Here is a 27,737-nt window from a genome sequence, read left to right as displayed (position 1 = left end):
CACTATTTAGTTAATCACGTTTTCTTCTTTGCAGCTGGCTAAACTTCAGGTCAAGCTCAACAAGTTGCAGCTGAGTCTTCAAAATACTGTGCTACCTTTTAGCATTTAGCAACATAGCATTTAGTAAAAACTGCCCAGACCCTGAGACCTTTGTCTTATCTAACAACAGTATAGTGGTGCTCTTTTATAAGCACTGAGTATATTTTATTGTTTTCTGCCATTTGACAGTTTTCAAATTATTCTTTAATTTGCTTTTTAAAAAATTTTTAGTAACCATGACAAGTTCACATGATTTTTACTCATTCTTTTTTCTTCGGTTATAACTTTGAAGAGAGTGCCGATTCTGTGTGCATGAGGGGAGAAAGCAGAGACCGGGGAACGGAGCATTGGGGTTTTACTGGGGTTCTACTGCAATAGCTTTCTATTTTATTTATCAAAGCACTGTTCATCTTCACCCAAGAATATTTATCCATTGCTTTTTGTTGTTGTTTTTTAGAAAGAGTGGAAGGGAGAGAGAGAGACATGGATGTGAGAGAGACACATATCAATTGTGTTTGCGGGGCTCTAGCCTGCAACCAAAGTCAGCGGGCCCGTGACCGGAATCCAACCTGGGAGCCTCCAGGCTGCTGGCCGAAGCTGTGACTACTGAGCCAAAGCGGCTCGGGCCGCAAGGGCTTTTTCAATCGCCTACCCACTGCTACCCTTGACCGCCTCCAAACAGTAACCAGAGAAGTCATTTAAAACGTCCAAATCCTGTCCCTCTCCTGCTTAAAACCACCCGGTGGCTTCCCGCTGCGTTTCAAATAAAATTCAGCTGTGCCATGGTGGGCCCAGTTGAGCTGTGCAAGCTTGCTGACTGCACCGCAGCCACGCCGGCCTCTGTTCCTCAAACGCCCCACTTGCTTGCACATCCGTCTGTCCTGGCCGGGGACAGCCTTTGCTCACGCAGACACTTGGCTCCTTCTCCGTGGCTTTTCGCGCAGACAGCACCTCCTCCGACAGGCCTTCCGTGCCTCCCCCATCACATGCATCGTTTTCGCTTCTTGCAGCACCTCTCACAGCCTGAAATTATCCTCCGTTGGTTGGTTCGCTGGTTCTCTTTCGCTCTCCCAACCACCAAGTCAGGCAGGAGGCAGGCAGCCCAAGCCTCTCGACGACACATGGTTAGTCGGGTGACGATCGCGGTCCCCCCCGTCTTCAACGAAGGGGTTAACCAGGCTAACGCGCAGGTTTAAGTGGACGCACCCTCCAAAGGAAGCCAGGGCACTCTCGTTCCCGCGATCCCAGAAACCTCGGGAGGAGGAAGTCTTAATAAGGACCCGGGGAGCGAGCGCAGGGAATAAATAGGAAGAACCTGGGCGACGCAGTCTTCACCCGCCGGAGAGCGCGGAGACTTGGCACGGCGCTCTAAGGGAGCCACTGGGCACGGAGCCATTGGAAGTTTTCTTTTTTTTTTCTTTTAAGACACCAGGACCTGACTGAAAGCCAGCGGAACACACTGAGACGAGGAAGAACCGAAGAGCTGCGCGTCCCGGCGCACTTGGGCGGAATCCACGCAAGACCTGTCTGCCATCGCCCGCCTCGATCCTCAGCGAACCAGGACCCGCTGCAAACGCCTCCTCTGTCCCCTCGCGGGTCGGCTTCCTCCGAGCGCTGAAAGGGCTTTCAAAATACTAAATGAAGCGGACCTCTTTTTCTAAAATAAAAAAGTAACAATAACCACCATCTGAAAATGGCAGGAATGTACAGAGAAGAAAGTCCGGAAGCCGCATTCCGCTAATCTCCCAGGCCCGCCCCACGGACCCCCACCTGAGGCCTCCCAGGGGGCGGGGCGGGGCGGGGCGGGGCGTGCCCACGGCCGCCGCCGGGCTGGACTGCGCAGGCGCGGGGCGGGCTCACGGGCAGGGTCGCGCGCCGCGCAGTTCGCGCGGGAGCGGGACGTCAGGGCGCCGAGTGTGCAGGTCGGTGGGACCGGAAGCCGCCGTGGGGCCGAGGGGACGCCAGGATGGCGACTTCGAGCGGGAAGACCTCGACCCCCACGCCCCTGGCCTCCAAGAGACCGCTTCCGAAAGATCCCTCGTCGGAGGTCCCGAGCAAGAAAAAGAGTTCGGCGCCGCCTCTGTCGCTGTCCGGACATTTTGTGGAAGGCTCTATCGTCCGCATCGCGATGGAGAACTTCCTGTGAGTGGCCCGCGGCCGCGGGGCAGGCGAGCGGGCCTGGGGGCGCACGCTGCGTGCGTGTGCGCGCGTGGGGGCGCGGGTGGGTGGATGTGCGCCTGGCTGGTGGGTCTGGCGGGGTTACCCGCACAGATGTTCGCAGGCTGTGGAGATGGATGGATGTGATGGTGTGCGAGGCGTGTGTCTTGCGTGATGCGTTTTTGTTTTGGTTTTATTCGTTCAACGTTTTGTTTTTTTTCGAGCACCTATCATGCCAGTTATGGAAGAAGGTGCTTTATTTGTACAGTGCGCTCTCGTTCTTTCTTCACAACAATTCTTTGAATTACTACTTGAATCCAGATCAGGGAAGATCATCAAATGAATTACCTACCATAATAACGTTTTTGGAAGGCGTCATTGGCCGGGCAGTGCACGTAGTAGGGCTCACATCTCTGCCCGCTGCAAGTCACGGCCTGCAGAGGAAGGACATCATCTGTAAATCACAAAACTATGGGTCCGGGGACTCCCTGGAAGCAACAGTTAAAGCAGCGGTAGTGATGATGTGGCAGTGGCCAGGTGGATAGAAATGGTGACGGTGGTACGGGATGGAGGTTGCAAAGTACAAGAAAATGAGCCCGTGCTCTCAGTGGTTGGGCCTCCCAACAGACCCTTGACCTTTACAGATCCACTTTTCTGCCCTGGTTCCTTTCTCTCCCTCCAGACAACTAATCATAATCATTTTAGAATTTAATAAAATGTTTGAATACCGTGTTAGTATAGCACCTTGCAAGTTCATTTGATCAAGATTTTTTTTTAAGCTTGCACAGAGTGGTGTAGGGGAAACGGTTGGAATGACAGCAACATTTTTTTTTCAAGCACCTATCATGCCAGCTATGGAAGAAGGTGTCTTATTTATACAGTGCTCTCTCATTCTTTTTTCGCAACAATTCTCTGAATTACTATTTGAATCCAGATCAGGGAAGATCATCAAATGAATTACCTACCATAATAATGTATACATCAGGATGGCATGGGGGCACAAGGGGTGACTGGTTACTGTCTTTCACAGCTGTGAGAAAGGGCTTTGTAGGGACGTTATAAACGTCTTAAAAGAAGGGGAGAGGACTGTAGACCGAAGGAACTGCCTGCAACAGTTTGTTATATTTAGGAAGCATCAGGTATTTGAGTAAACCATAGGATGTGTGTGAGAGAACATGTGAACATGGGTGATACTGAGGGTCTGTTCGATACTGTGTAAGGAGTCCCAGCTTCATTCTAGGAAATGGCATGAGATTTATATTACTCTGGAAGCAGTGTAAAGGATGAATTAGAAAGGGTGCAAGATTGGGGGCAAGAAGACTTTTGCAATATGAAGGCAAGAGAGGATCAGGTTTTGAACTTGTCGAGTAGCACTGGGGAGGTAGGAGTGGAAAGACAAGAAATTTGACAGAATCTGGCAGCAGATTAATTGGGAAACATTAGGGTAAAGGAGAACTGCAGCATTGGCTAATTGGTCAGATATGGTATTATTCAGAACTGGAAACAGTTTGCAGAGAATAATAATAATAAGCGCCTTTTAGATCCTGTGACTTCAAGTTTCTTTGGGGGTGGGGGGTGGGAAGGTCTTCCATAGGCAGTATTTTAAGTGTCTGAGGCTTACAGGAAGATGTGAACAGATGAGAGATTTGGGAATCGTGCATATAAGTAATTGTTGAAGTTGCAGAAATGGTTGAGATTGCCCAAAAGAAAATATAAATATGAGAAATAGAAGGCCAAGTATAAAGTCCTGGAGGAATACCAATATTTAAGGATGAGCTGAAGAGGAATTCACAGGCTGAGCAGGAACTATTCAGGGAGGTGAGAAGAACTGTAGGAGAGTATTATCCAGAAGCCAAGGAAAAAGAGTGTTTCAAAGTTATCTGCTAAGCTGAAGTCAGGTAACAGGACTGAAAAAGAGCCCACTGCATTAAGAATTTGGAAATCTTTGAACCTTTGATGGAGCAGTGGAAGAAGAATAGTTTTGCAGATCAGAGAAGAATGAATGAGTGTGAGGGAGTAAAACTTAGATGTGAAGAGAAGGAAAAATATGGCTGGAAAATGCAGAACTAGGTGAGGTTTTATTTTCACAGTGAAAGGATTTCTGGGTTTTAGGAAAGAAGTAAGAGAGATAAGCTTAGAAAAAAAATGTTCTGGAAAAGAATGGTCAAGGGAAGGATTCCTGTTTGTGAGCCAAGTCAGTGGGGTTGGGAGTGGAGGGCAAGATTTCTAGGTAGCAGGAACAGCATGTGCAAAGGCTCCATTGGAGAAAGGAAGGAAGCCTAAAACAAGCCAAGAAACTGAAAGAAATTCATCATAAATATGATTTAGAGGTCTGATTAGAGAAGAGGGGAAGGAGATAGAAAGGAGAAAAAGTCGAAGCTAGAGAGAGCTGAATTATTAAGGATCCTATTTATTTTTCTTAATTTTTTTAACAAGTGACACCAGATTTGCACGTCTACCAACATGATTGGGTGACTGATGGAGTGTTGTGGGTAGAGGTTAAGGAAATGGTAGAATCAAAGATAATTCAAAACAAATGCCTAGGTTTCTGAATGACAACATTCACTAAGAGATCACAAGAGTGGTTTTGGATGACAAAGATGATGGCTTTCGTTTTGAATGTGTTAAGTTTGAGTGACAGTTGTGGGACTTCCAAATAAAGTTATTGAGGTGGTGATTTCATTTATAGGTCATCTGAGCTGACTTTCTGAGGCCGTAGAGAATACTTGAGATACCAGGCAAAGTAAATAAACTGGTAAGAGGTGGGCCTTTGACAATAGCTGTTTCAGGGGAGCTTAGACAAAAGGGAAGTCACAGAAAGGGAATTCCCAATAAACATAATGTAGAGTCAGAACAATTATTTTAAATGCAAAGGCTTTGTTTTGCTTTTGGCAACTCTTCCTGTTTGTAATATATATGTATAGACCATAAATTCTCATGCTTTTTTCTGTTGTTCTATTTTCGTAAATACCAGTAGCAACACTATTTTAGTAAGAGTTGTGCAGAGATTTCACAGCAGAATATTCAAGTGTTAAAAGAATAGGGCTTGTGTGTTGGGATTAAGAAATTCCACCTCAGGTAATTTTCCAGATGTGTGAAGTTCCCCAGAGTTTTACTTTAACCATTATAGAGGGTTCCTTCAAGACCCAGCTGCTAACAGAATAAAGCACCTGAAAAAAGTAGATAGATGCTGTGTTGAAATGTGGGGTTGGAAACCTGCCAGAAAATACTTCTCCTTTACTACCTGTTTTTGTTTTTATTACCACCTGGAATTTCAAAATTATTAATTTTTTTTAGTATTAAAGTTGAATGTGTTTGTTTAAATTATCTATGTGTAGGGTGTGGCAAAAATAGGTTTACAGTTGTGAGTATGCAAAACACAGTTTATTCTTGTATTATTAATTCTTGTTTTCCATAAAAACAACTGTAAACCTACTTTTGCCCCACACTATAGTTAGCAGATTAGTAGCAGGTAAAACATTTATTCTTGGAGAATTAGTTGTGGGAACAGGATGTTATTTATGGGGTTTAATTTAGGGTATTCAGAGATAAGCTAGGAAAATATATGAGTCAGAGTTAGCTTCACATTTTGCCACAGTTGTCCCTGGCCACTAATAAGGATTAGATGCTATCGATGTAGGTAGAGTCCTGGACAGCATGCAACTTTCTGGCACAAGGGAATATTATAGAAGTACTTGGTGTTGATTCATTCTTATTTCCTCCCGTAGGAATAAGTTCTATTTGAACATGGACTATGCATCCTTGGGTGAATCTCTGGCAGCATATTCAAGGAAATTGGATGTAATTTTTAAAAATTAATAATAAAATGAAATCATAGGGTTGATATACCAGTATATCTTCAGTTTTCTAATCAGAATAAAAACAATTTGATTGGATTATTTCAAATATTAGGATGTATAAAGTTACTGTTAAGCATTTTTGTTTCAAACAAATGAAATGTAAAATCTACAGCTTACAGATGAGCCATGGCTTCTCTTATATAACATTTTAAAAAATTATTTGTATAGTAGCTTTGATATATTTCATGTATTATAATTGTTAAAAAAGAATAAATAATGTCAAATTTTGCTTTACTCAACAGAATTATAGTTGAAACAGGCATATGAAATCTATTTTTCTAATGATATTTTCATTTTATTTAGTTAGTTTTTAAATTTTATTTTTTAATAATATTCAGTATTATTTTATACCAGAGGTGACGAAATTCGTGCAAGAGTAGACCTTCCTTCCCCTGGCTGCCAGCACTGGCTTCCCTTTGACACCTGGGACCTGGGCTTCCCTCGCAGCCCCAGCTTTGTCCAGAAGGACGTCTGGTCTAATTAGCATATTATGCTTTTATTATTATAGATAGATTAGCTTCAGGTGTATAGCATAGTGGTTAGACAATCATATACTTTACAGAGGAGTCCCCGATATTTCAAGAACCCACCTGGCTCCATTACATAGTTATTACAATATTGACTATATTCTGTATTCTGAACTTGACATCCCCATGACTGTTCTGTAACTACCAATTGTATTCTTATTCCCTTCATCTTTTTCACCAAGCCTCCAACCCTACACTCAGTCTGGCAACCATCAGTTTGTTCTCTGTTTCTGTGAGTCTTTCTGTTTTGTTTGTTTGTTTATGTTGTTTAGATTGGCTTTTTCATTTTTTTCCATTAATAGATTTTTTTCCCTCTAGTTTATTAACAACCTATAAATAACATTAAATTTGTAAGATTAGCTGGCTTTAAAGGAATTTGAGTAAACCTATAGATGATGATAATATAAAGAAAAAATGCTTTTGCAAAGAAAATATTCTTCACTTCTTCTCTGCTTAGTAATTTCACCTCTTTATAATTCAGAACATATGATATCTGTGAAGTGTGCCCTGGACCCCACTTGAATATGATTATTGGAGCTAATGGAACGGGGAAGTCCAGCATTGTGTGTGCCATTTGCCTTGGATTAGCAGGCAAACCTGCTTTCATGGGACGGGCAGATAAGGTGAGTTAACATAAGTACTTTTTTTAAAATTTCGAAGTGGTGACTTGCTTTAGTAAGAAATCCATTTCTACATTTCAGTTTCTTGGGTGTAGCAAAAGTATAGTGCTGAATTAAATAATGAAGTTGTCAGGTAGAGAAGCTGGGAGGACATTGCCATTTCTAGAAGTATTTTAAGGCTATAGATGGAGAGAATTCTCCAAGTATACAATACTTGCAATTCTTAGTGTCAAAAAAAATTTTTTTTTAAATGTATTGCTGGGATTGTAAAAAGGTGTGAAGTAAATTTACCAGGCAGAAACAAAATAGTGTGGATCTGAAAACTTAAGCAAGCTCTAGAATTGTTTCCCTGGGGGTATTTGCTTACCTTCTACCTTAAAGCCTGCCTTTGAATTAGATCCATGGGATAGGGGGCCCTGAAGGTAGTGTGGGAAAGGGCTAGAAGATAAAACTAGAAGCTAAGTACTATGTGTAGCACAGAAAACAATATCTCAGAATGGGACAGTGGGGTTGCTTACTCTTCTCATTTGTTAACTCTGAATATAGTAGAGAAAAAAAGAAACTCTTCCAATGAATTCTTAACCACAAGCCTTAATACATGTTTGGGGCCAGAATTCATATAACCTTTATGGCCTAAATATCATAAATTGTAATTTTAGTTTAGAGTGGTCACAGTTAGTAATATCTCCAGGCATTGGCAGAAGCAAATGCAAATTCTCTTAAGGGAAATAACTTCAATTCTCAAAACTATCCAAACAAAGGCCTAAGAAATTCATGAATTTTTAACCAAAAGTCACAAAATATAGGAGGAAATGAATCTCCAAATATAAAAGCTAACAAAAATATCAGACTACACAATCAAACCTACAAAGCTTATAAATAGACAGTATAAACTAGGAATCTTTAGTGTAAGGAAATAAAATAAAGCTGTAAGAGTAACAAAGGACTCCCACCAATGTGGTTCAGTGGTTGCGTGTCAACCTGTGAATCAGGAGGTCATGGTTCGATTCCTGGTCAGGGCACATGCCTGGGTTGTGAGCTCGATACCCAGTGTGTGTATGTGTGTGTGGGAGGAGCGGGGGTACAGTGATCATTCTCACCATTGATGTTTCTCTCTCTCCTCCCTTCCTCACTCTAAAATCAATAAAAATATGTATTTTTTTAAAAAAAATGTAACAAAGGAATAAGTAACAAAAAGATTAGAAATTTGAAAAAGAATCAAATAGAACTTAAAAAATATTAATTGAAGAGAGAAACTTTATGGATGGGTAAAACAACAAAGCAGACATTTAAGAAGAGAATTTATAAACTAAAGTACTGGAAATTTTTTCTTAAATGAAGAAAAAAATCAAGATTGAGAAATGATTGGTAAAGGATGATAATCCATTTTTAAATATAATATGAGAGATAATATAGATTTAAGGAAGAGGCAATATTTGAAGAAGGAATAAGAATTTTCCAGAAATGTTGAAATTTTGAATTCTCAAACTCAAGCAGTATAAATAAAAGAAATACATAAATAGACACATTCTAGTGAATTAAAGAATATCAAACACAGTAGTAATATGTTCTCAGAATGATGAGACAAAGAAAAAAGAGTAAAGTTTCTCACTAAAGAAACTTTGAAAGTATATAATGTAGGAAGAAAGAATATGGTCCCGTAGGAAAGTCTAAGATGTAAGAAGAAATGGTGAGCAAAGAAATGATAAACGTGAGGAAATTATATAGAAACCATCAAATAACACTAATATCTAATTTGTAAAGTTTAAATAAAAAAGATAAAACTAACTGTTGCCCATTCTGGACAACTAGAAGGAGTGATCAGATTCTATGGATTCTATGGATTTGTGGTGTTGGGAAGTTAAGATAATTGATTAACTTCAGAATTTATTAAGTTAAATATGCATCTTAAAATTTCTAGGGTAAACCACTAAAACAATTGAAATTTATAAATCCTCCAAACAAGAAAGGTAAAGAAGTAGAAAGAGAGAGGGGAGAAAAAATAAAACAAAACACTGCTCAAACAACCCAGAAGTCTTGAGAATAGAGGAGAAGAAAAGAATCAGGAATATAGAAAATAAGATTATTAAAAAACATAAGATGGTATAAAAAATCATGCAGCCCTAGCTGGTTTGGTTCAGTGGATAGAGCTTTGGCCTATGGACTGAAGGGTCCCAGGTTCGATTCCTGTCAAGGGCACATGCCTGGGTTTTGGGCTCAATCCCCAGTAGAGGGCGTGCAGGAAATAGCCGATCAATGATTCTCTCTCATCATTGATGTTCTTGTCTCTCTTCTCCCTTCCTCTGAAATCAATAAAAATATATATATTTTTAGCCATTTATGGTTTGGCTCAGTGAATAGAGCATTGGCCTGCGGACTGAAGTTTCCCAGGTTTGATTCCGGTCAAGGGCACATGCTCAGGTTGCTTTGCAGGTTCGATCCCCAGTAGGGGGCATGCAGGAGGCAGCTGATCAATGATTCTCTCTCATCATTGCTGTTTCTATCTCTCTCTCCCTCCCTCTCCCTTCCTCTCTGAAATCAATAAAAATATATTTTAAAAACTATATATAGTTTTTAAAATCATGCAAATATAGTTATTGTAATATAAATTGTCTAAATTCTTGTTAAATGAGGAAATCTGTTAGTGTAGGTAAATAGAAAGAGTTCAGTGCTATTTTATTCATAATAAGCATATTTAGAATTGAAAGTAAGAGGATAAAAAATACATACCTGGCAAAAGAAAGTAGGCATAGTTGAATTAATACCAGGCAAAATAGACATTAAAGTAAAAAATACTTTTGGAGATAAAGTTGGTTATTTACTATTGATGAAAGGTTCAGTTCTCAACTTGAATTCACATAATCTAGCTCCAAAACACATAAGCAAAATCAGCAGAACTAATACTTGCATGAGGATATTTTTTCCATTAATTTTTAGGGGGTGGTGGGAGGACAGAAACATCGATGTGAGAGAGACACTTCCCAACCCTGGGGGGGGGGGGGGGGATCAAACTGGCAACCCAGGTATATGCCCTTGACTAGGAATCAAACCCATTACCCTTTGGTGCTTGGGCTGATGCTCTAACCACTCAGCCAAGCCTGCCATGGCTAAATCAACAGAACTCAATGAGAAATGAACAGATTGCATAATCACAGTGGGAGGGCTATTAATAGATCAGTGAGATAAAAAATAGTAAGAATATATACATACCTCAGAGATGCTGTAAGTTCAGTTCCAAACCATCACAATAAAGCGAGTATTACACTAATTTTTTTGTCTCCCAATGCATATATAAAAGTTATGTTTATACTATACTGTAGTGTAAGTGTGCAATAGCATTATGTCTAAAAAAAAATAACCAACAAACAAAAAAAACCCAGTGTATATACCTTAGTCAAAAAATACTTTATTGCTAACCATCATATGAGCGTTAAGCAAATCATAGTATTTTTGGCATAGACTTGCTCAACACAGGGTTGCCACAAAACTTCAGTTTGTAAAAAAAAAAAAAAAAGTAAAATGCAATATCTGCAAAGTGTAATAAAATCTGTACCCCTGTAGAGATCAACAATTAAGCTTGAATCAGTGGTCAGGTTATAAATGCTATACCCAACAATTGGAATGGGTACGTTCTTTTTTAAGCATAAATAGAACATTTCTAAAAGCCATATACTGAGCCATAAAGCAAATACCAAAAATATCAAAGAATTTTAATCACACAGACCATAATCTCTGACCACAATGCTATTAAGAGAAAAATAATAAGATAATTAATTTTTTTCTATTTATTTGGAATTAAAAAATAGTACATAGGTCAAAGAAAAATCTTAATGGAAATTGAAAAATAAGAGCAAATTAATAAAAGAATGAACAATGATATAAGTACCACAAAACCAAAACCTGCTTTCAAAAAGACTAATGAAGTCAGTAACTTCTGAGAAAATAAAGTTGAGGTGTGGGTAAAGAACAAAATATAAAGGAATGAAAAAAAGTAATAGTTGGTATATAACATTGTGATCCAAACAACCCCCAAATTTAAATGCAAAAGTTTAATTCTTGCCCTTACTATTTGTAGGCCCTTTGTAGTCACTTAGGTACCGAGGCTAAGAAGTCAAAAAGCCACAACTTGTATCAGAGAAAATGAGCAAAAGCAATTCTACCATGGGCTTGGAGACCAGAATCTTTATGAACTGCCCTAATAATTACCACTGGGGCATTATCAGAATGAAGTAGAGAGTTAAAAGATTATAAGAGAATATGGACAAAATTATGCCAATAGATTTTAAATTTTTTTAAGTGAATATATAGGTCTCTACAACTAAATTATTGAAGTTGACTCTAATTAGAAAAAATGAGCTGTTGCATTTTTTTTAGAACACCAGATAATTATGGATTAGTTCAACAGCAATAATTTCTTATGTAGAGAATATGACTCTAGGTACCAAAATCAGTCAAGGAAAGAATTAGAAAATTATAAGCCTGTATCATTCATGAATATAGAGGCAAAAATATCAAAGAAGAAGAGCAAAACTTTAGCCTGCTGAATTGAATACATAAAATGCATAATACATTATGACCAAACTGAATTTATTTAAGACATGGAAGACTGACTGAACATTAGAAAAATTAATATAATATATCATGTTTTAAAGAACTGCATCATCATCTCAATTGATGGAGAAAAAGTATTCAGTTAAATTCCACAGTAATTTATGAGTTAAAAACGCTTAGCAAATTAGGAATAGATGGGATCTTAATTTCATAAGATATCTATAGCCCTAGCCAGTTTGGCTCAGTGGATAGAGTGTCGGCCTGCGGACTGAAGGGTCCCAGGTTCAATTCCGGTCAAGGGCACATGCCTGGGTTGCGGGCTCAACCCCCAGTAGGGGGCGTGCAGGAGGCAGCCATCAATGATTCTCTCTCATCATTGATGTTTCTATCTTTCTTTCCCTCTCCCTTCCTCTCTGAAATCAATAAAAATGTATTTTAAAAAAAGATATCTATAAAAATGCACAGCAAATTCAGGAATAAGTTGAGCTTACACTACCAGGGCTATTCAGCTTTGTACTGGAAGTTCTGTCAAAGGATACAGGTTGGAAAGACAAAAGTCAAGTCACAGGTCATATGAGTATCTGCATAAAAACCACAAAAGAAATTCTAGATAAGTTTTCTGATGAATTAATATGGATTTTTATCAGGATTGCTTGCTATCTAGCAAAAATTGCATATCTGTACACTTAACAATTAACAGAAAAATGCAGTTAAAAATAGATACCATTTATAATAGCCAGAAATATACAAGTTACACAGCAATAAATAAAAGACATGTACTATAAAATTTTATTTAAGAACTTTAAAATTTTGCCCTAGCTTGTTTGGCTCAGTGGATAAAGCATCGACCTGGGGTCTGAAGGGTCCCGGGTTCAATTCCAGTCAAGGGCACATGCCCCGGTTGTGGGTTTGACCCCAGTAGGGAGCATGCAGGATGCAGTTGATCAATGATTCTCTCTCATCATTGATGTTTCTATCTCTCTCTCCCTCTCTGAAACCAATAAAATATATTTTAAAAATAAAGATAAAATAAAAACTTTAAAGATTTCCTTGGCTGAGTAGCTCAGTTGGTTAGAGCATTGTCACAAAACACCAAGGTTGTGGGTTTGATCCCCGATCAGCACATACAAGGATCAATCAATGAATATAAAAATAAGTGGAAACACAGATCAATGTTTGTCTCTCTCTCTCAAAAAAAAAATCAATCAAAAATTAAATAAATAAAAACTTTAAAAGTTTGATTAAATGGAGAGAACCACTATATTAATGACAAGAAGACCTAATATATTTGTTCTTCACATTGATCTGCATATCCAGTGTCATTCCACTCAAAGTCCCAACACTGTTCATAGGAAGCTAGAGGCCCAGTGCATGGGATTTGTGCACTGGTGGGGGGCATGGCCTGCAGGGATTGGTGGGAGTGCCGCTCATCCTAGTCAGCCGAGCGGCTGTGGACCTGCCCTCTGAGAGGCTGCTCCCTGGTCCAGCATCTTCCATGGAGCCGGAGCACTCGCCTCTCCAGGGGACCCGATTGGGGCCGGCCCAAGGACAGTAGCCCTGAGAGGCAGTGGAGTAGGCCTTAGTCCCGTGGTGGCCACGAACCCGCCTCCCAGCCTCCGGGGTCAGCTCTGCGAGCCCAGCAGCAGCAGCAGCAGTGCGGTGCAGCCTGTGGGCATCCAGAGGAGGTGGCAGGGAGCTAGGAGGTGACAATCACAGCCGGGGTTCCTGCCCCTCGGCCTGGGGTTTGCAGTGGGAGCAGCTGCTCATCCTAGTCAGCTGAGCGGTGCTCCCACTGTGGTAGCACACTGACCACCAGGGGCAGCTCCTGCATTGAGCATCTGCCCCCTGGTGGTCAGTGCACATCATAGCGACTGGTCGACGGGTCATTCTAGTCGTTCTGCCATTCAGTCTCTGGGCTTTTATTATATAGCAGGGGTCCTCAAACTACGGCCCGCGGGCCACATGCAAATACAAATACTGTATTTGTTCCCGTTTTGTTTTTTTACTTCAAAATAAGATATGTGCATAGGAATTTGTTCATAGTTTTTTTTTTTTAAACTATAGTCTGGCCCTCCAACGGTCTGAGGGACAGTGAACTGGCCCCCTGTTTAAAAAGTTTGAGGACCCCTGTTATATAGGATTATAAGCTGGTTCTAAAATTTACATGGAAGAACAAAAGGCCAAAGAATAGCTTAGATACTCCTAAAGAGAAAGAAAAAAATGGGGAAACTTGTCCTACCAGATACAAGACTTAATAGGAAGTTACAGTAATTTAAGACATGTGCTATGTAGGACTATAAAATAGACCCCTGTGATGTGACAATGAAAATCCCAGGTATAAAATCATGATTAGTAGACTCTTGACTTATGACAAAACTGACATTGTAGATGTATGGGGATAAATAGTACCGAGATAACTGAGTACCCAGATAGGACAAAAAGAAATTGAGTCCTATCCTCACACTTTAACAAAAATCAATTTAATGTGATTAAAGATGATTGACCAGAAAGTTTTTAGAAGCTATTAGTAATAGAGAAGAATATCTTTTAACTATGGGTTAAAAAACATTTTTGTGTGTGTGTTTGTTAATCCTCACCCTATGATATTTTTTCCATTGATATTTAGAGAGAGTGAAAGGGAGGGAAGGGGGAAGAGAGAGAAACATCTATTGGTTGCCTGCTGTAAGCCTCCCATCCTCTTGACCAAGGAATGAACCGGACCCTGGGCATGTGCCCCGACCAGGAATCAAACCTGAGACCCTGTGGTGCACGGGACAATGCTCCAACTAACTGAGCCACACTGGCCAGTGCAAACAAGTTTTTTTTTTTTTCATCTTCCTGGGACTCAGTTGTGAAGATAATTATTTGCAAGGTGTCTTATTGTCTGATTTAAGAGCCAGTTTGATTTTTTTTTAGGTCCAGGGTCTGTTTTCATGCTTATGCTCATATACATATAGAAACTAGCTCAGTCTATGTACATTGTACTTAAGTTGTATTTATTCTGTATATTGCTCTTTTTCAAAAAAAAAAATACTTGGTGACACTTATGCCCTGACTAATAGCAGGATAAGTAATATTGGAGTGGTTGTTAATAATGTTTAATCTGTGCAACTCCTTTGAAGTTTACAATGGTAATGAGATTGGGTATATATTTCTTTGTGATTATTCTATAGAAACTGTTTTCCCACTGGCTTGTGTTCTTCTCTCTGAGAGTGTGGCTAAGGACACTGGTTCTGGAACCAGATTACCTGGGTTTAGATCCTTGCTCTGTACCACTTAAGAGCTTTGTAAGAGGCTATCTGGCAATAAATGGTAACTAATACTAGTATTGTTTTTTGTGAGTGGAAACAATGAAGGGGCTTTTTATACAGAAAAGCTATTGAATGAATATTGATCTCCTGACCTGGGAATGTCATCATACAGCTCCCCCCCCTTTTTTTTTATTTTTTAGGTTGGCTTTTTTGTGAAGAGAGGATGTTCCAAAGGCATGGTTGAAATTGAATTGTAAGTGTTAAAAGCGCTAAAATCACTTTTTTTCCTATAATTTTTTATTTCATGTTCATTCTCTCCTGATGACTTTAGAAAAGAATAATAACATAATATTATGACATAAATATTGGAAATATTTCAAGAATACTTAATCCAGCTAAGGTTTTTAATGCATCTTTAAAACCTAAATTATAAGAATTTTCTTTTGGAAAAATTATTAAGGAAATTGTAAGTTTATGGGAGATAATGAAATAGAAATATATCATTGTTAAACATTCAATATGAAGTTGCAGTATTTTTTACAAATTTAAGATGTCTGTGCATGCTGATTTTGAAAGTAATGCTTGCTTGTTAAATGCAAATATAAAAGTGTATAAAGTTGAAAACGAAGGCCTTCTTGATATAATTTTACTTCTAGAAATAATCGCTGTTAATAATTTGGTGAATATCATGCATGGCAAGTACTTGGCACCTCAGTCTCCATTTTCCACATCCTTCTTCATGACAGAGATCAATAATTCATTATAGTATTCTTTTTCCTCGAGCTTAGATGTTATCAGTTTACCACACTTGACAGCCATTTCTTTTTTCTTTTTTTATTTCAGAGAGAGGAAGGGAGAGGGAGAGAGAAAAAAACATCAATGATGAGAGAATCTTTGATCAGCTGCTTCCTGCACTCCCCTCAATCCAGGCATGTGCCCTGACTGAGAATCAAAACTGTGATCTCCTGGTTCAAAGGTTGATCCTCAATCACTGAGCCATGCCAGCTGGGCCAATTTTTTCCTATCTTATTTAATTGTTTTCTATTTCATTAATTTCTACTATTATCTTTACTAATTTTTCTTTAAACCTTTGGTTTCTTTGCTCTTTTTCTGATTTCTTGAAATGGATATTTATTGTACTAATTTTCAATCTTTTGTTTATCTATTGTACTAATTTTCAGTCTTTTGTTAAGGTCAAAATTTTCCTCTCAGTATTTATTTCCATCGCCCAAATACTTTTTTTAAAAATTTAAGTTAGGTTTATTTTGCTCACTGCAGCGAGGGAGGAAACACTCCAGAGAAACCCAGGGCATCCCAGTACTAGGAGTTGAGAGGGGCTTCTTAGAAGATCTGGGCTTAATGCTGGTGAGACTAAGAAAGGGTTTGGGAAGCGGGGGCCATTCTGGATTGCAGTCTGTTGAAATGAGGGGATGGGCAATTGGATGATCAGGTGTCCATAATTTGATAGTTAATTATTATTAATTCATTATTGGTTAGTTTTACCCATAATGATCTAGCAGGCAGGAAGATGAAAGTAGGTCTAGAGCCAGCATTAATATGGGAGCAGCACCCCTGTGAGTTGGAAAGGGAAATGTTTAGTCTCATTTTTGGCTTCAGAATGGCCTCCTCTCTGTCTTGTTGAAACGTGGATGGATGTGGAGGGTCCTTGTAGCACACTGTTTCTATTCCATGGGCATTGTCTGTGTTCAGTTGAATACGTCATAGTCTGGCTGCCAGCAAGGCTGGTTTTTGTTGTTATGTTTCATTTTTTCACACACCAAGAAACTGGTAATGTCTTGGAGGTATCTCTGTACCTTGGTGCTGGCTGCATGGCTTTGGCTGACTGCCTTTACTTCCTGTGCCTCTTGATTTCCCACACGTAGGGAGCATGGATTCCTTTCCGCACTAACATCCCGGGTCTCAACAAGGCTCATTGAGAGGTCACTGCAGTGCCCTGGACCTTCAATGGTTGCCTCATCTGGTGTCATCTATCTAAACATTAACAAGGCAGAGAAATAAGAAAGCACAGTTTCATCCATTTTAAACATGAGACATTGCCCCCTGCCTTAACTCTCGTGTAAGTCAATTTCCTTGAGCGATTCAGAGATTCCCAGATATCACGATTCTGTTTGCAATTCTATAAGAATAATATAAATAGTAAATAATCATTAGACACCCCCTCCCCAAGCTGTTTTATGCAGGGACACATCATCAAAGTTTGATCAAGTATTAACAATGAAAACATACATTTTGTGCTTTTTGGAAAGAAACTCTTGCATTTCTTTGAGTAGAACCAAGATGTATGAAATAATAGCAGCTGTTATTTTTCTTTGTTTGTGTTTGTTTGCTTGTTTTAGCAGCTGTTATTTTTAAGACCTTTTAAATGTGTCAAATGCTTTGAGTATTTTTTTCACTTAATCCATGCAGCCACACTGTGAAATTAGTATCATTATCTCCATTTTATAAATGAGGAAGTTGTCACTCAGAGATTTGAAGTAACTTGCTCTAGCCCTCTCAACCAGTGAGTAGCAAAGCAAGAGTCACAACCAGGCATGTCTGACTTCAGCCCACTACTCTCTGGCAAGCCAGAGAAATTGGGTACTTCAGCCTTCAGAGGTATCCCACTGTGGATATGGGAGCTTTGGACATGCTTTGAGCCCTTCTGGGCCTGGCACTTCTAACTCATCTTCCCCACGATGAGTGATGGCCACCTTAGTGGCCGGGAAAAAACCCATCCCTAGTCAAAGTCCTTGTCCTCTCACTCAGCCTCCCTCATAGCTTCTGCTTCCTGATAGTCAAGTTCAGAAACTATGTGAACACAAACTCAGGCAGCCCTACAAAAAAAAGAGTGGTCCCAGGATGTCAAGCTTTAAAATCTGGGCCAATTTGAGGTAACCAAAGGTACTTTAAAAAGGCTAAAATGTTTTTCTTCACCCAAGAATCCTCTAGGTCAGGGTTTTTTCACACACTGAGCTGGATCCTACATGGCTTCTCTGTGGCTTGGTGATATCATCAAGACAACATCTGAGAAATCTGCCTTCATGAAACCCCCCTCCTGCCTGTTACACAGGTCTTGCAGTTGTTCCATGACTAGGTCCTCCTGGTGTGTTGTTCATGTCCTGGCCATCACCTTCATGCCACTTAGAGGAACTCCCATTCCTGAGATTCATAAGGATAAGTGATATTGTAGCAGGAAGAGCTGGAGAAGAGACTCATGAGGGAGGGTGGAGGTCAGCTCACAGGGGACACCTCCAAATGACCAAGACATTCAGAGCATGGTATCTGGGCCATGGATTTACTCACAGTTGTACCCATACACAAGCTTTGTGGCAGGTCTTATGGTTGGACTGCAACACATTCAAAATTCATCCAGTGAATTAGTTGGCTAGGGCTAGAAATTTATTTTCTCACAATTCTGGAGGTTAGAGTCCAAGATCAAGGTGTCAACTGGGTTAACTTCTGACGTTAGTTGTGTATTTGTCAGATATGGCCTTTATTATGTTAAGGTATGTTCCCTCTATTTCCAGTTTACTGGGAGTTTTTGTCATAAATGTATGTTGGATTTTGTCAAGTTATATTTATTCTTCATTTTGTTTATGTGGTTTATCACATTATAATTGATTTGTGGATATTGAACCGACCTTGTATCCAGGGAATAAATTTTACTTGATCATGGTGTGTGATCTTTTTAATGTATTGCTGAATTTGGTTTGCTAATAACTTTGTTGAGGATTTTTACATCTTTGTTCATTAGGGATTTGGCCTGTAATTTTCCTTTTTTTGTAGTGTCTTTGTCTGGTTTTGGTATCATGGTAATGTTGGCCTGTAAAATGAGTTTGCAGCCTTCTCTCCGCTTCGATTTTTTGGAATAGTTTGAGAAGGATAGATAGATATTCATTCTTTGAATATTTGGTCAAATTCACCTGTGAAGCCATCTGGTTCAGAGATTTTGTTTGTTGTGAGTTTTTTTTATTACTGATTCAATTTCATAAGTAGTTATCAGTGTGTTCAGGTTTTCTGTTTCTTCCTGATTCAGCTTTGGAAGATTGTATGTTTCTAGAAATTCAATTAATTTCTTTTAGGTTGTTCACTTTGTTTATCTTTTCAAAGAACCAGTAAGCTCATCAATCTTTTGTATTGTTTTTTTTCAGACTATTTTATTTATTTCCACTCTGATCTTTATTACTTCCTTCTACTCACATTGGGCTTTGTTGTTTTTCTAGTTTCTTTAGGTATAAGATTAGATTGTTTATTTGAGATGTATTTGCTTTCTTGAGGTAGGCTGTATTGCTATAAATTTCCCTCTTAGAACTGCTTTAGCTCTGTCCTATACATATTTTCATTTTCATTTGCCTCAAGGCATCTTTTGATTTCTTCTTTGATCTCTGTGTTATCCCCGTTCATTGTTTAGTAGCACATTATTTAGCCTCCACGTATTTGTGTGTTTTTTAGTTTTCTTTTTTTAAAAAAAGATATCTTTATTGATTTCAGGGAGGAAGGGAGAGGGAAAGAGAGATAGAAACATCAATAATGAGAGAGAATAATTGATTAGCTGCCTCCTGCACATCCCCTAATGGGGATCAAGCCCACAACCCAGGCATATGCCCTGACCAGAATCGAACCTGGACCCTTCAGTCTGTAGGCTGGTGCTCTATCCACTGAGTCAAACCAGCTAGGGCTAGTTTTCTTCTTGTGATTGATTTCTAGTTTCATACTATGTGATCAGAAAAGACGCTTGATGTGATTTTACTTTTAAATTTATTGAAACTTGATTTTAGGCCTAACGTGGTCTGTCCTGAAAATTTTTCCATGTGCACTTGAATAGAATGTATATTCTGCTTTTGAGTGAAATGTTTTTTGTTTTTTTTTGTTTTTTTTTTTAATATATTTTTTATTGATTAAGATATTACATATGTGTCCTTGTCCCCACGTTACCCTCTACCCCCCACCCCCCCCACCCCCGCTCATGCCCTCACCCCCCCGTTGTCCATGTCCATTGGTTAGGCCTATATGCTTGCATATAAGTCCTTTGGTTGATCTTTCCCCCTTACCCCCACCCTCCCCTACCTTCCCTCCAAGTCCCGACAGTCCAATCAATGCCTCTCCGTCTCTGGATCAGTCCTTGTTCACCAGTTTATGTTGTTCATTATATTCCACAAATGAGTGAGATCCTGTGGTATTTATCCGCTCTCAAGTTCCATCCATGCTGTGGCAAATGGTAAGAGTTCCTTTTTCTTCTTCCTCTTCTTAAAGAATACCTTTCAGCATTTCATATAATGCTGGTTTGGTGATGATGAACTCCTTTAGCTTTTTCTTATCTGTGAAGCTCTTTATCTGACCTTCTATTCTGAATGATAGCTTTGCTGGATAAAGTAATCTTGGTTGCAGGTTCTTGCTATTCATCACTTTGAATATTTCTTGCCACTCTCTTCTGGCCTGCATGGTTTCTGTTGAGAAATCAGCTGACAGTCGTATGGGTACTCCCTTGTAGGTAACTGACTGTCTTTCTCTTGCTGCTTTTAAGATTCTCTCTTTATCTTTTGCTCTTGGCATTTTAATTATGATGTGTCTTGGTGTGGTCCTCCTTGGATTCCTTTTGTTTGGGGTTCTCTGCGCTTCCTGGACTTGTAAGTCCATTTCTTTCACCAGGTAGGGGAAGTTTTCTGTCATTATTTCTTCAAAAAGGTTTTCAATATCTTGCCCTCTCTCTCCTCCTGGTACCCCTATAATTCTGATGTTGGTACGCTTGAAGTTGTCCCAGAGGTTCCTTACACTATCTTCATATTTTTGGAATCTCTTTTCTTTTTTCTTTTTCGGTTGGGTATTTTTTGTTTCTTTGTATTTCAAATCTTTGACTTGATTCTTGGGATCCTCTTGTCTGCTGCTGGATCTCTGTAAATTATTCTTTATTTCAGTCAGTGTATGCTTAATTTCTAGTTGGTCCTTTTTCATGTCCTCCATGGTCTCCCTATACTTATTGAGGGATTCATTAAATTTATCGGCGGTTTCCATAAAATTCTTGAAAAACCTTATAACCGTGGCCTTAAACTCTATATCCAATCGTTTGCTTTCCTCCATTTCTGCCATTTGTGACCTGTTTCTTTGTCTCCGCATTTTGGCAGCTTCCCTGTGTTGATAGAGTGGCCCTGTGCGCCAGGTGTCCTGTAGGGCCCAGTAGCTCAGCCTCCCCAGTTACCTGGGGTGGACACTCTTGGTGCACTCTTGGTGCCTTGGTTGTTGTAGAATCACTGGGAGGAATTGACCTCCAGGCCAGTTGGCTGTGAGAATCAGCTGTGTCTAAAGTGGGAGAACTTCTGTGCTGAAGACACCCTTCTGGGGCAAGACTTGCTTCAGTGGGGCTTTGGTGCTCACTGAGTCAGCTCCCTGAGTGCGTCCCTTATGGATCTGAGGAGTTGCAGTCTGGATGGACCCCCTCTGACCACTGGGTAGAGTGGCTCCTGGATCTAGGGAGGTGCTAATTCAGCCTCTGCCTGAGGCCACACAGCAGGAGCCACGAAGAGGCTCAGCTGTGAAGCAATGCAAGCCGCTGCGGGGCCTTGGGCCTTCTCTTGGAAGTTCCAGGTCTGCCTGGTTCGGCTGCAGTTAGGTACATTCACATGCAAAAGCCTCTGCGGCAGCCTGGGTGGGGCGGGGTCTCAGGGAGTCAGAGGGCGGAGAAAGCGGCCATGGCCGAGTCGCGCGTCTCAGTGTTCCGGTAACGGCTGCAAGCACCTCTGAGGGAAAGCCGCCCTCAAGTTCGCTCGCTGCCGGACAGACCAGTTTCTCCCCGTATGAGACCTGGGTCCCCAGAGACTTCCCGGAACCGGAGTTCAGAGCCGTCGGGAGTTTGTGATTCAAAAAGTCAGCCGCGTCCTCAGGCGCCACCCCCTTTCCTCGCGGGCGCCGCCGTACCTCTGCACTTCACCTCCGCAGCGCCTCTGGCTCTCAGCGTGTTTTTCTTTCCTTCTAGTTGTGGAATTTACACTCAGCCAGCCTTCCTGTTTTTCTGGATGATGTTTGCTTAGTCCTTTGCGGTAATTTTCAATTGTTGTATGAGGCGATAATTTCCCGGTGTTTACCTATGCCGCCATCTTAGTTGCTCGAGTGAAATGTTCTAAAAATATCAATTAAATCCATCTGGTCTAGTGTGTCATTGAAGGCTGCTGTTTACTTTTTGATCCAGACAGAAGTCTGGATAATCTATCCTTGGGTGTCAATGGGTTGTTAAAGTCCCCTACTATGATTGTATAGCTGTTGATCTCTCCTTTTATGTCTGTCAGTATTTGCTTTATATATTTAGGTGCTTCTACATTAGGAGCATGAATGTTTACTAGAGTTATACCCTTTTCTTGGATTGATCCCTTTATCATTATGAAATGCCCTTCTTTGTCTTTTACAGGCCTTGTTTTAAAGTTTGTTTTGTCTGATACAAGTATTGCTACCCAGCCTATTTTTCATTTACACTTGCACAAAACATCTTTTTTACCTCCCTTTACTTTTAGTCTATGTGTGTCTTTCAATCTGAAGTGTGTCTTATTAAGGAAACATATGTACAGGTCTTGTTTTTTTATTTGTTTGGTTTTCTTAATCTGTTCAGCAACCCTGTGTCTTTTAATTGGAGCATTTAGTCCATTTACATTTGAAGTAATTGTTGATAGGTATGTGGTTATTGCCATTTGGATGTTTTTAAGTTGATGGTAGCTTAATTTTGAACATATTCTAAAATTACTAAAATTTTTTATTTATTCTGTCCAGATTTATGTTTTCATCGTTATTTTTTACCTCTTTTGTGTGTTTGTGTATCTGTTAACTTATTGTAATTACACATGATCTTTCTACTTTTGCCTTTTAACCTTTGTCATAGGTTTATAGTTGGTTGATCTACTGCCTTTACTATGTATTTATCTTTTTCAATGATTTTTTTCTTATATTTTTTTAATCATATTTTTATCTTTTCTGCTTAAAGAAGTCCCTTCAACATTTTCTGTAATACTTGTTTAATGGTAATTAACTCCTTTTTTCTTTTTCTTATCTGGGAGTCTCTTTTCTCTCCTTCAATTCCAATGATATCTTTGCTGAGTAATCTTTGTTGTTGCCGAAACCGGTTTGGCTCAGTGGATAGAGCGTCGGCCTGCGGACTGAGAGGTCCCAGGTTTGATTCCGGTCAAGGGCATGTACCTGGGTTGCGGGCATATCCCCAGTAGGAGATGTGCAGGAGGCCCCTGATCGGTGATTCTCTCTCATCGATGTTTCTAACTCTCTATCTCTCTCCCTTCCTCTCTGTAAAAAATCAATAAAATATATTAAAAAAAAATCTTTGTTTTTTGCAGCTGATAGTCTTATGTGAGCTCCCTTATATGTAGCTAATTGCTTTTCTCTTGATAGTTTTATGATTCTCTCTTTGTCTTCAATTTTGGGGATTTTAATTGTGATGTGTCTTGGTGTGGACTTCTTTGAGTTCATCTTGTTTGGGACTCTGTGCTTCCTGGACTTGTAAGTCTGTTTCCTGTGTCAGGTTAGGGAAGTTTTTCACTTTCCTTAATTCAATTTCATTTCATTCTCATTATTTGTTCAAATAGGTTCTCAATCCCTTGCTCGCTCACTCTCTCTCTCCCTTATCTCCTTTTGGTTCTCCTGTGATGCAACTGCTATAACATTTGATGTTGTCCTAGAGGTCCTTTAAACTGTCCTTATTTTTAAAAATTCTTTTATCTTTCCGCTGTTCTGGTTTGGTGTTTTCTGCTACCTTATCTTTCAGATCCCTGATTCAGTCCTCTGCTTCATCTAATCTGCTGTTGATTACCTCTAATGCAGCGGTTCTCAACCTGTGGGTCGCGACCCCTTTGGGGGTCGAATGACCCTTTCACGGGGGTCGCCTAAGACCATCGGAAAACACATATATAACTACATATTGTTTTTGTGATTAATCACTATGCTTTAATTATGTTCAATTTGTAACAATGAAAATACATCCTGCATATCAGATATTTACATTACGATTCATAACAGTAGCAAAATTACAGTTTTGAAGTAGCAACAAAAATAATTTTATGGTTGGGGGTCACCACAACATGAGGAACTGTATTAAAGGGTCACAGCATTAGGAAGGTTGAGAACCACTGCTCTAATGTATTCTTAATAGCTTCTATATCTTTGTTGAGGTTCTGAGTTCATCTATTTTCCCCCTAAGTTTATTGAGCATCCTTATAAACAGTTTTGTTTTGTTTTTAACTCTGTATCTGGTAGATTGTTTGACTCCATTTCATTTAGTTCTTTTTCTGCAGTTTTGTCCTGTTCTTTCATTTGGGATATGTTTCTTTGTCTCCTCATTTTGGCTGATTCTCTGTGTGTGCTTGTAGTGTCAGGTAGATCTATATCTCCGAGTCTGTGCGGAGAGGCCTTATGTTGTAGGTGTCCTATGAGGCCCAGTGGCACAGTCTCCCTATTCATCTGAGCCCTTTGCTCCAGGAGTGTCCCTTGTGTAGGTATGTGTGTCTTCCTGTTGTAGTTGAGCCTTGATTGCTGTTGGCACATCAGTGAGTAGGATTGCCCTTCATGCTGACTGGCTCTGAGGGTTCATCTTGACTACAGTGGACAAGCTGTTGTGTGGTGGCTGACTCAATGGAGTGGGAGTTGCTTTAGTGGGGTTCTGGTGCCAGCTGAATCTACCTTCAGGTGTTGTTGTTTGTGGACCTCGTTGGGTGTGGTGTGAAGCTGGCCACTGGGCTTGTTGGTTCTAGTGCAGTGGTTCTCAATCTTGGCTGCACATTAGAATCACCTGGGAATCTTTTTAAAATCCCGATTTCTGGGCCTCATCCTCCGGAAATTCATTCTTTGTTACGGGGTGAATTTAAAAAGATTCCCAGGTGATTCTAATGTGCAGCCAACGTTGAGAATCACTGATTTAGATAGTTTGTTTCTTTGTTACTAATGTTGTGGCCTCACCCCATAAAAAAGAAACAGAATTTCCGGAGGATGAGCCCTAGAAATCAGGATTTTAAAAAGATTCCCAGGTGATTCTAATTTGCAGCCAAGGTTGAGACCACTGTTCTAGGCCAATACAGGCCGCAGCTTATTCCAGTCTTTTGGCCACCTGATGGGAGTTAACAGTGTAAAGTGAGACCACATGCTGCTTGTGCTGGGCTTGGGGCTATGGGACATTTAGCACAGTGGTTCTCAGCCTTGGCTGCACATTAGAATCACCTGGGAATCTTTTTAAAATCCTGATTTCTGGGCCTCATCCTCTGGAAATTCTGTTTCTTTGTTACTAATGTTGTGGCTCCACCCCATAACAAAGAAACAGAATTTCCGGAGGATGAGGCCCAGAAATCAGGATCATAAAAAGATTCCCAGGGCCCTAACCGGTTTGGCTCAGTGGATAGAGTGTCGGCCTGCGGACTGAAAGGTCCCAGGTTCGATTCTGGCCAGGGACATGTACCTTGGTTGCGGGCACATCTCCAGTAGGAGGTGTGCAGGAGGCAGCTGATCGATGTTTCTCTCTCATCGATGTTTCTAACTCTCTATCCCTCTCCCTTCCTCTCTGTGAAAAATCAATATGTAAAATATACTTAAAAAAAAAAAGATTCCCAGGAGATTCTAATGTGCAGCCAAGGTTGAGAACCACTGATTTAGCAAGAGGCACAGGACACACTGAATCCAGCTCCTGCCTATTTGGGGTTTGGAGGCCTCTGAGAGATTTTAGGAAAGTGCAGCACTAGCCAAGGCCAGATGCTTAGGTGGAAGAGCTGTTGGAAGTGGCTTGGGCTGGTGCTTGAGTTGGGCTGTGGTCTTAGGGAATCACCAGGCAGGGAAAATGGTGTTAGCCAGATTAATGGAGATCACAGATTTGGTGCCTGCCTGCACTTGCTGGGTGGGTGGAGAAGGGGTTAACAGAGAAGTAATGGCATCTGCCAGCATTTACATCCTAGGAAAGATGTACCCTGACTCCTATGCCCACTCCTGTCCCTCTCCCTGAAGCCAGTCAGTTTTGTTTCTCCCCATAATGTTCCTGGTGCTCTTCAAGCTGCTGCCCCCTCACTGGACTGCAGAGCAAGTTAGTCTGTGAGTGAGCAAGTCTGTTCATGGGCTCCACAAGAGGAATGCCTGGGACTCCAGTAGATCTCTGTCTCACTCAGATGCAGTCCATGTTGGTTTTCACAGCCAGCTATTATGGAGACTTCTCTTCCTGGCACTGATGCCCCAGGTTGAGGACCTGAGTGTGGAACTGGGACTCTATGTGCTCCTCAGGGGGAATCTCTACAGCCAAAATAGTTAATTGCCACATCATGTCTCCATCCCTCCTACTAGTCTTTCTTTGTGGCTTTTTTTTTATATCCTTCGTTATGGTTATGGGACTTCTTTTTAGCTGGTCTTCAGGTGTCACTGATCGTTGTTTGGTAATTTTGGTGTGGCCATTGGAGGACGTGAGCACACCTTTTGCCTACTCTGCCATCTTGACTGGAAGTCCCTTAATAACTTTAATTAGAGACTAATGTTAATTAAGTATCTTTATCTTCCTACTGAATAAGATCATGAAATACTTTTATTTTAATAATATCTATGAACTTATGCTATTTTAATTCTGTCTTATTAAACCCTTCAAAGACATATCTATTATTAGTTTATACTGTCTGTGTTTGTCTTGAATTACCACACACATTTTCTCTTTGCCTTGTCTTTCATTCTTTCTTGCATTTTTGTTCTTCCCTTTGGGATCTCTTTCTGCTAAAGGGCATACTTTAAAATTTCTTTTAATGAGGATCTTCTAGTGCAGCGGTTCTCAACCTGTGGGTCACGAACAATGAAAATACATTCTGCATATCAGATATTTACATTACGATTCATAACAGTAGCAAAATTACAGTTATGAAGTAGCAATGAAAATAATTTTATGGTTGGGGGTCACCACAACATGAGGAACTGTATTAAAAGGTCACGGCATTAGGAAGGTTGAGAACCACTGTTAGTGGAACACTTAGTTTTTGTCTGAAAATGATGTAATTTTGCTCTATCTTGAAAGCTGTATTTGCTAGATATAAAATTTTACATTGATAGGTTCTTTCATAGCCCATGCAAAGTATAATTTTATTGTCTTCTGATATGAGCCTAATTGTAGTTTCTTTTATAGTAATTCTCTTTTTGTCAGGAGGTTTTTGAAATTATATCTGTTTTTGGTATTTTGTAGTTTTACATTATATATTTAGGTGTGGGTTTAATTTTTATTTATTTTGTTTGGGATATAATGAGATTCTTCAGCCTGTGATTTGGAAAATTTATCTTTTTATAAAATCTTCAAATATTGCCTATGACCCATGCTGTCTTCCCTCACTTCTAGAACTCATTAAACAGATGTTAGACTTTCTTAGTCCCAGTCATCCATGTCTCTTAATAGCTTTCACATTTTTCTTTTTATTTCTTTGTGTAGCATTCTAGGTCCATTTCTCTTTGGGTTTTGTGGGGTTTTTTTGTTTGTTTTTTTCTCAAATCTTCTTGTTTACTGCTTATATTTTCAATATTTTCTTAAAATACAGTAAACCTACCCCTAACCGGTTTGGCTCAGTTGATAGAGCGTCGGCCTGTGGACTGAAAGGTCCCGGGTTCGATTCCAGTCAAGGGCATGTACCTTGGTTGCAGGCATATCCCCAGTAGGGGGTGTGCAGGAGGCAGCTGATTGATGTTTCTCTCTCATCGATGTTTCTAACTCTCTATCCCTCTTCCTTTCTCTGTGTAAAA

At 40.1% G+C, this 27,737-nt stretch overlaps 1 protein-coding gene across 11 annotated transcripts in view; it reads left to right on the top strand.

The window, feature by feature from the left end:
- Positions 1–1,882: 1,882 nt before the first annotated feature.
- Positions 1,883–27,737, top strand: part of SMC5 (structural maintenance of chromosomes 5) — an 84,108-nt gene continuing 58,253 nt past the window's right edge. For 3 of the 11 annotated variants that reach the window (XM_036330866.1, XM_036330867.1, XM_036330877.1), the window contains exons 1-3: positions 1,884–2,181; positions 7,065–7,206; positions 15,206–15,258. In XM_036330866.1, coding sequence (XP_036186759.1) covers positions 2,006–2,181; positions 7,065–7,206; positions 15,206–15,258 — 371 coding nt within the window. In that variant the 5' untranslated portion in view covers positions 1,884–2,005. Of the gene's footprint in view, positions 2,182–4,885; positions 4,952–5,618; positions 5,998–7,064; positions 7,207–15,205; positions 15,259–27,737 lie in introns of those variants that run through there. The other 8 variants (XM_036330871.1, XM_036330868.1, XM_036330869.1 and 5 more) reach the window with 7 other exon arrangements.

This window comes from Myotis myotis, unplaced genomic scaffold (assembly GCF_014108235.1).
Source record: "Myotis myotis isolate mMyoMyo1 unplaced genomic scaffold, mMyoMyo1.p scaffold_m19_p_12, whole genome shotgun sequence".
Taxonomy (NCBI): domain Eukaryota; kingdom Metazoa; phylum Chordata; class Mammalia; order Chiroptera; family Vespertilionidae; genus Myotis; species Myotis myotis.
Note: the sequence above shows the minus strand (reverse complement) of the source record. Positions and strands in the feature narration are given on the sequence as shown.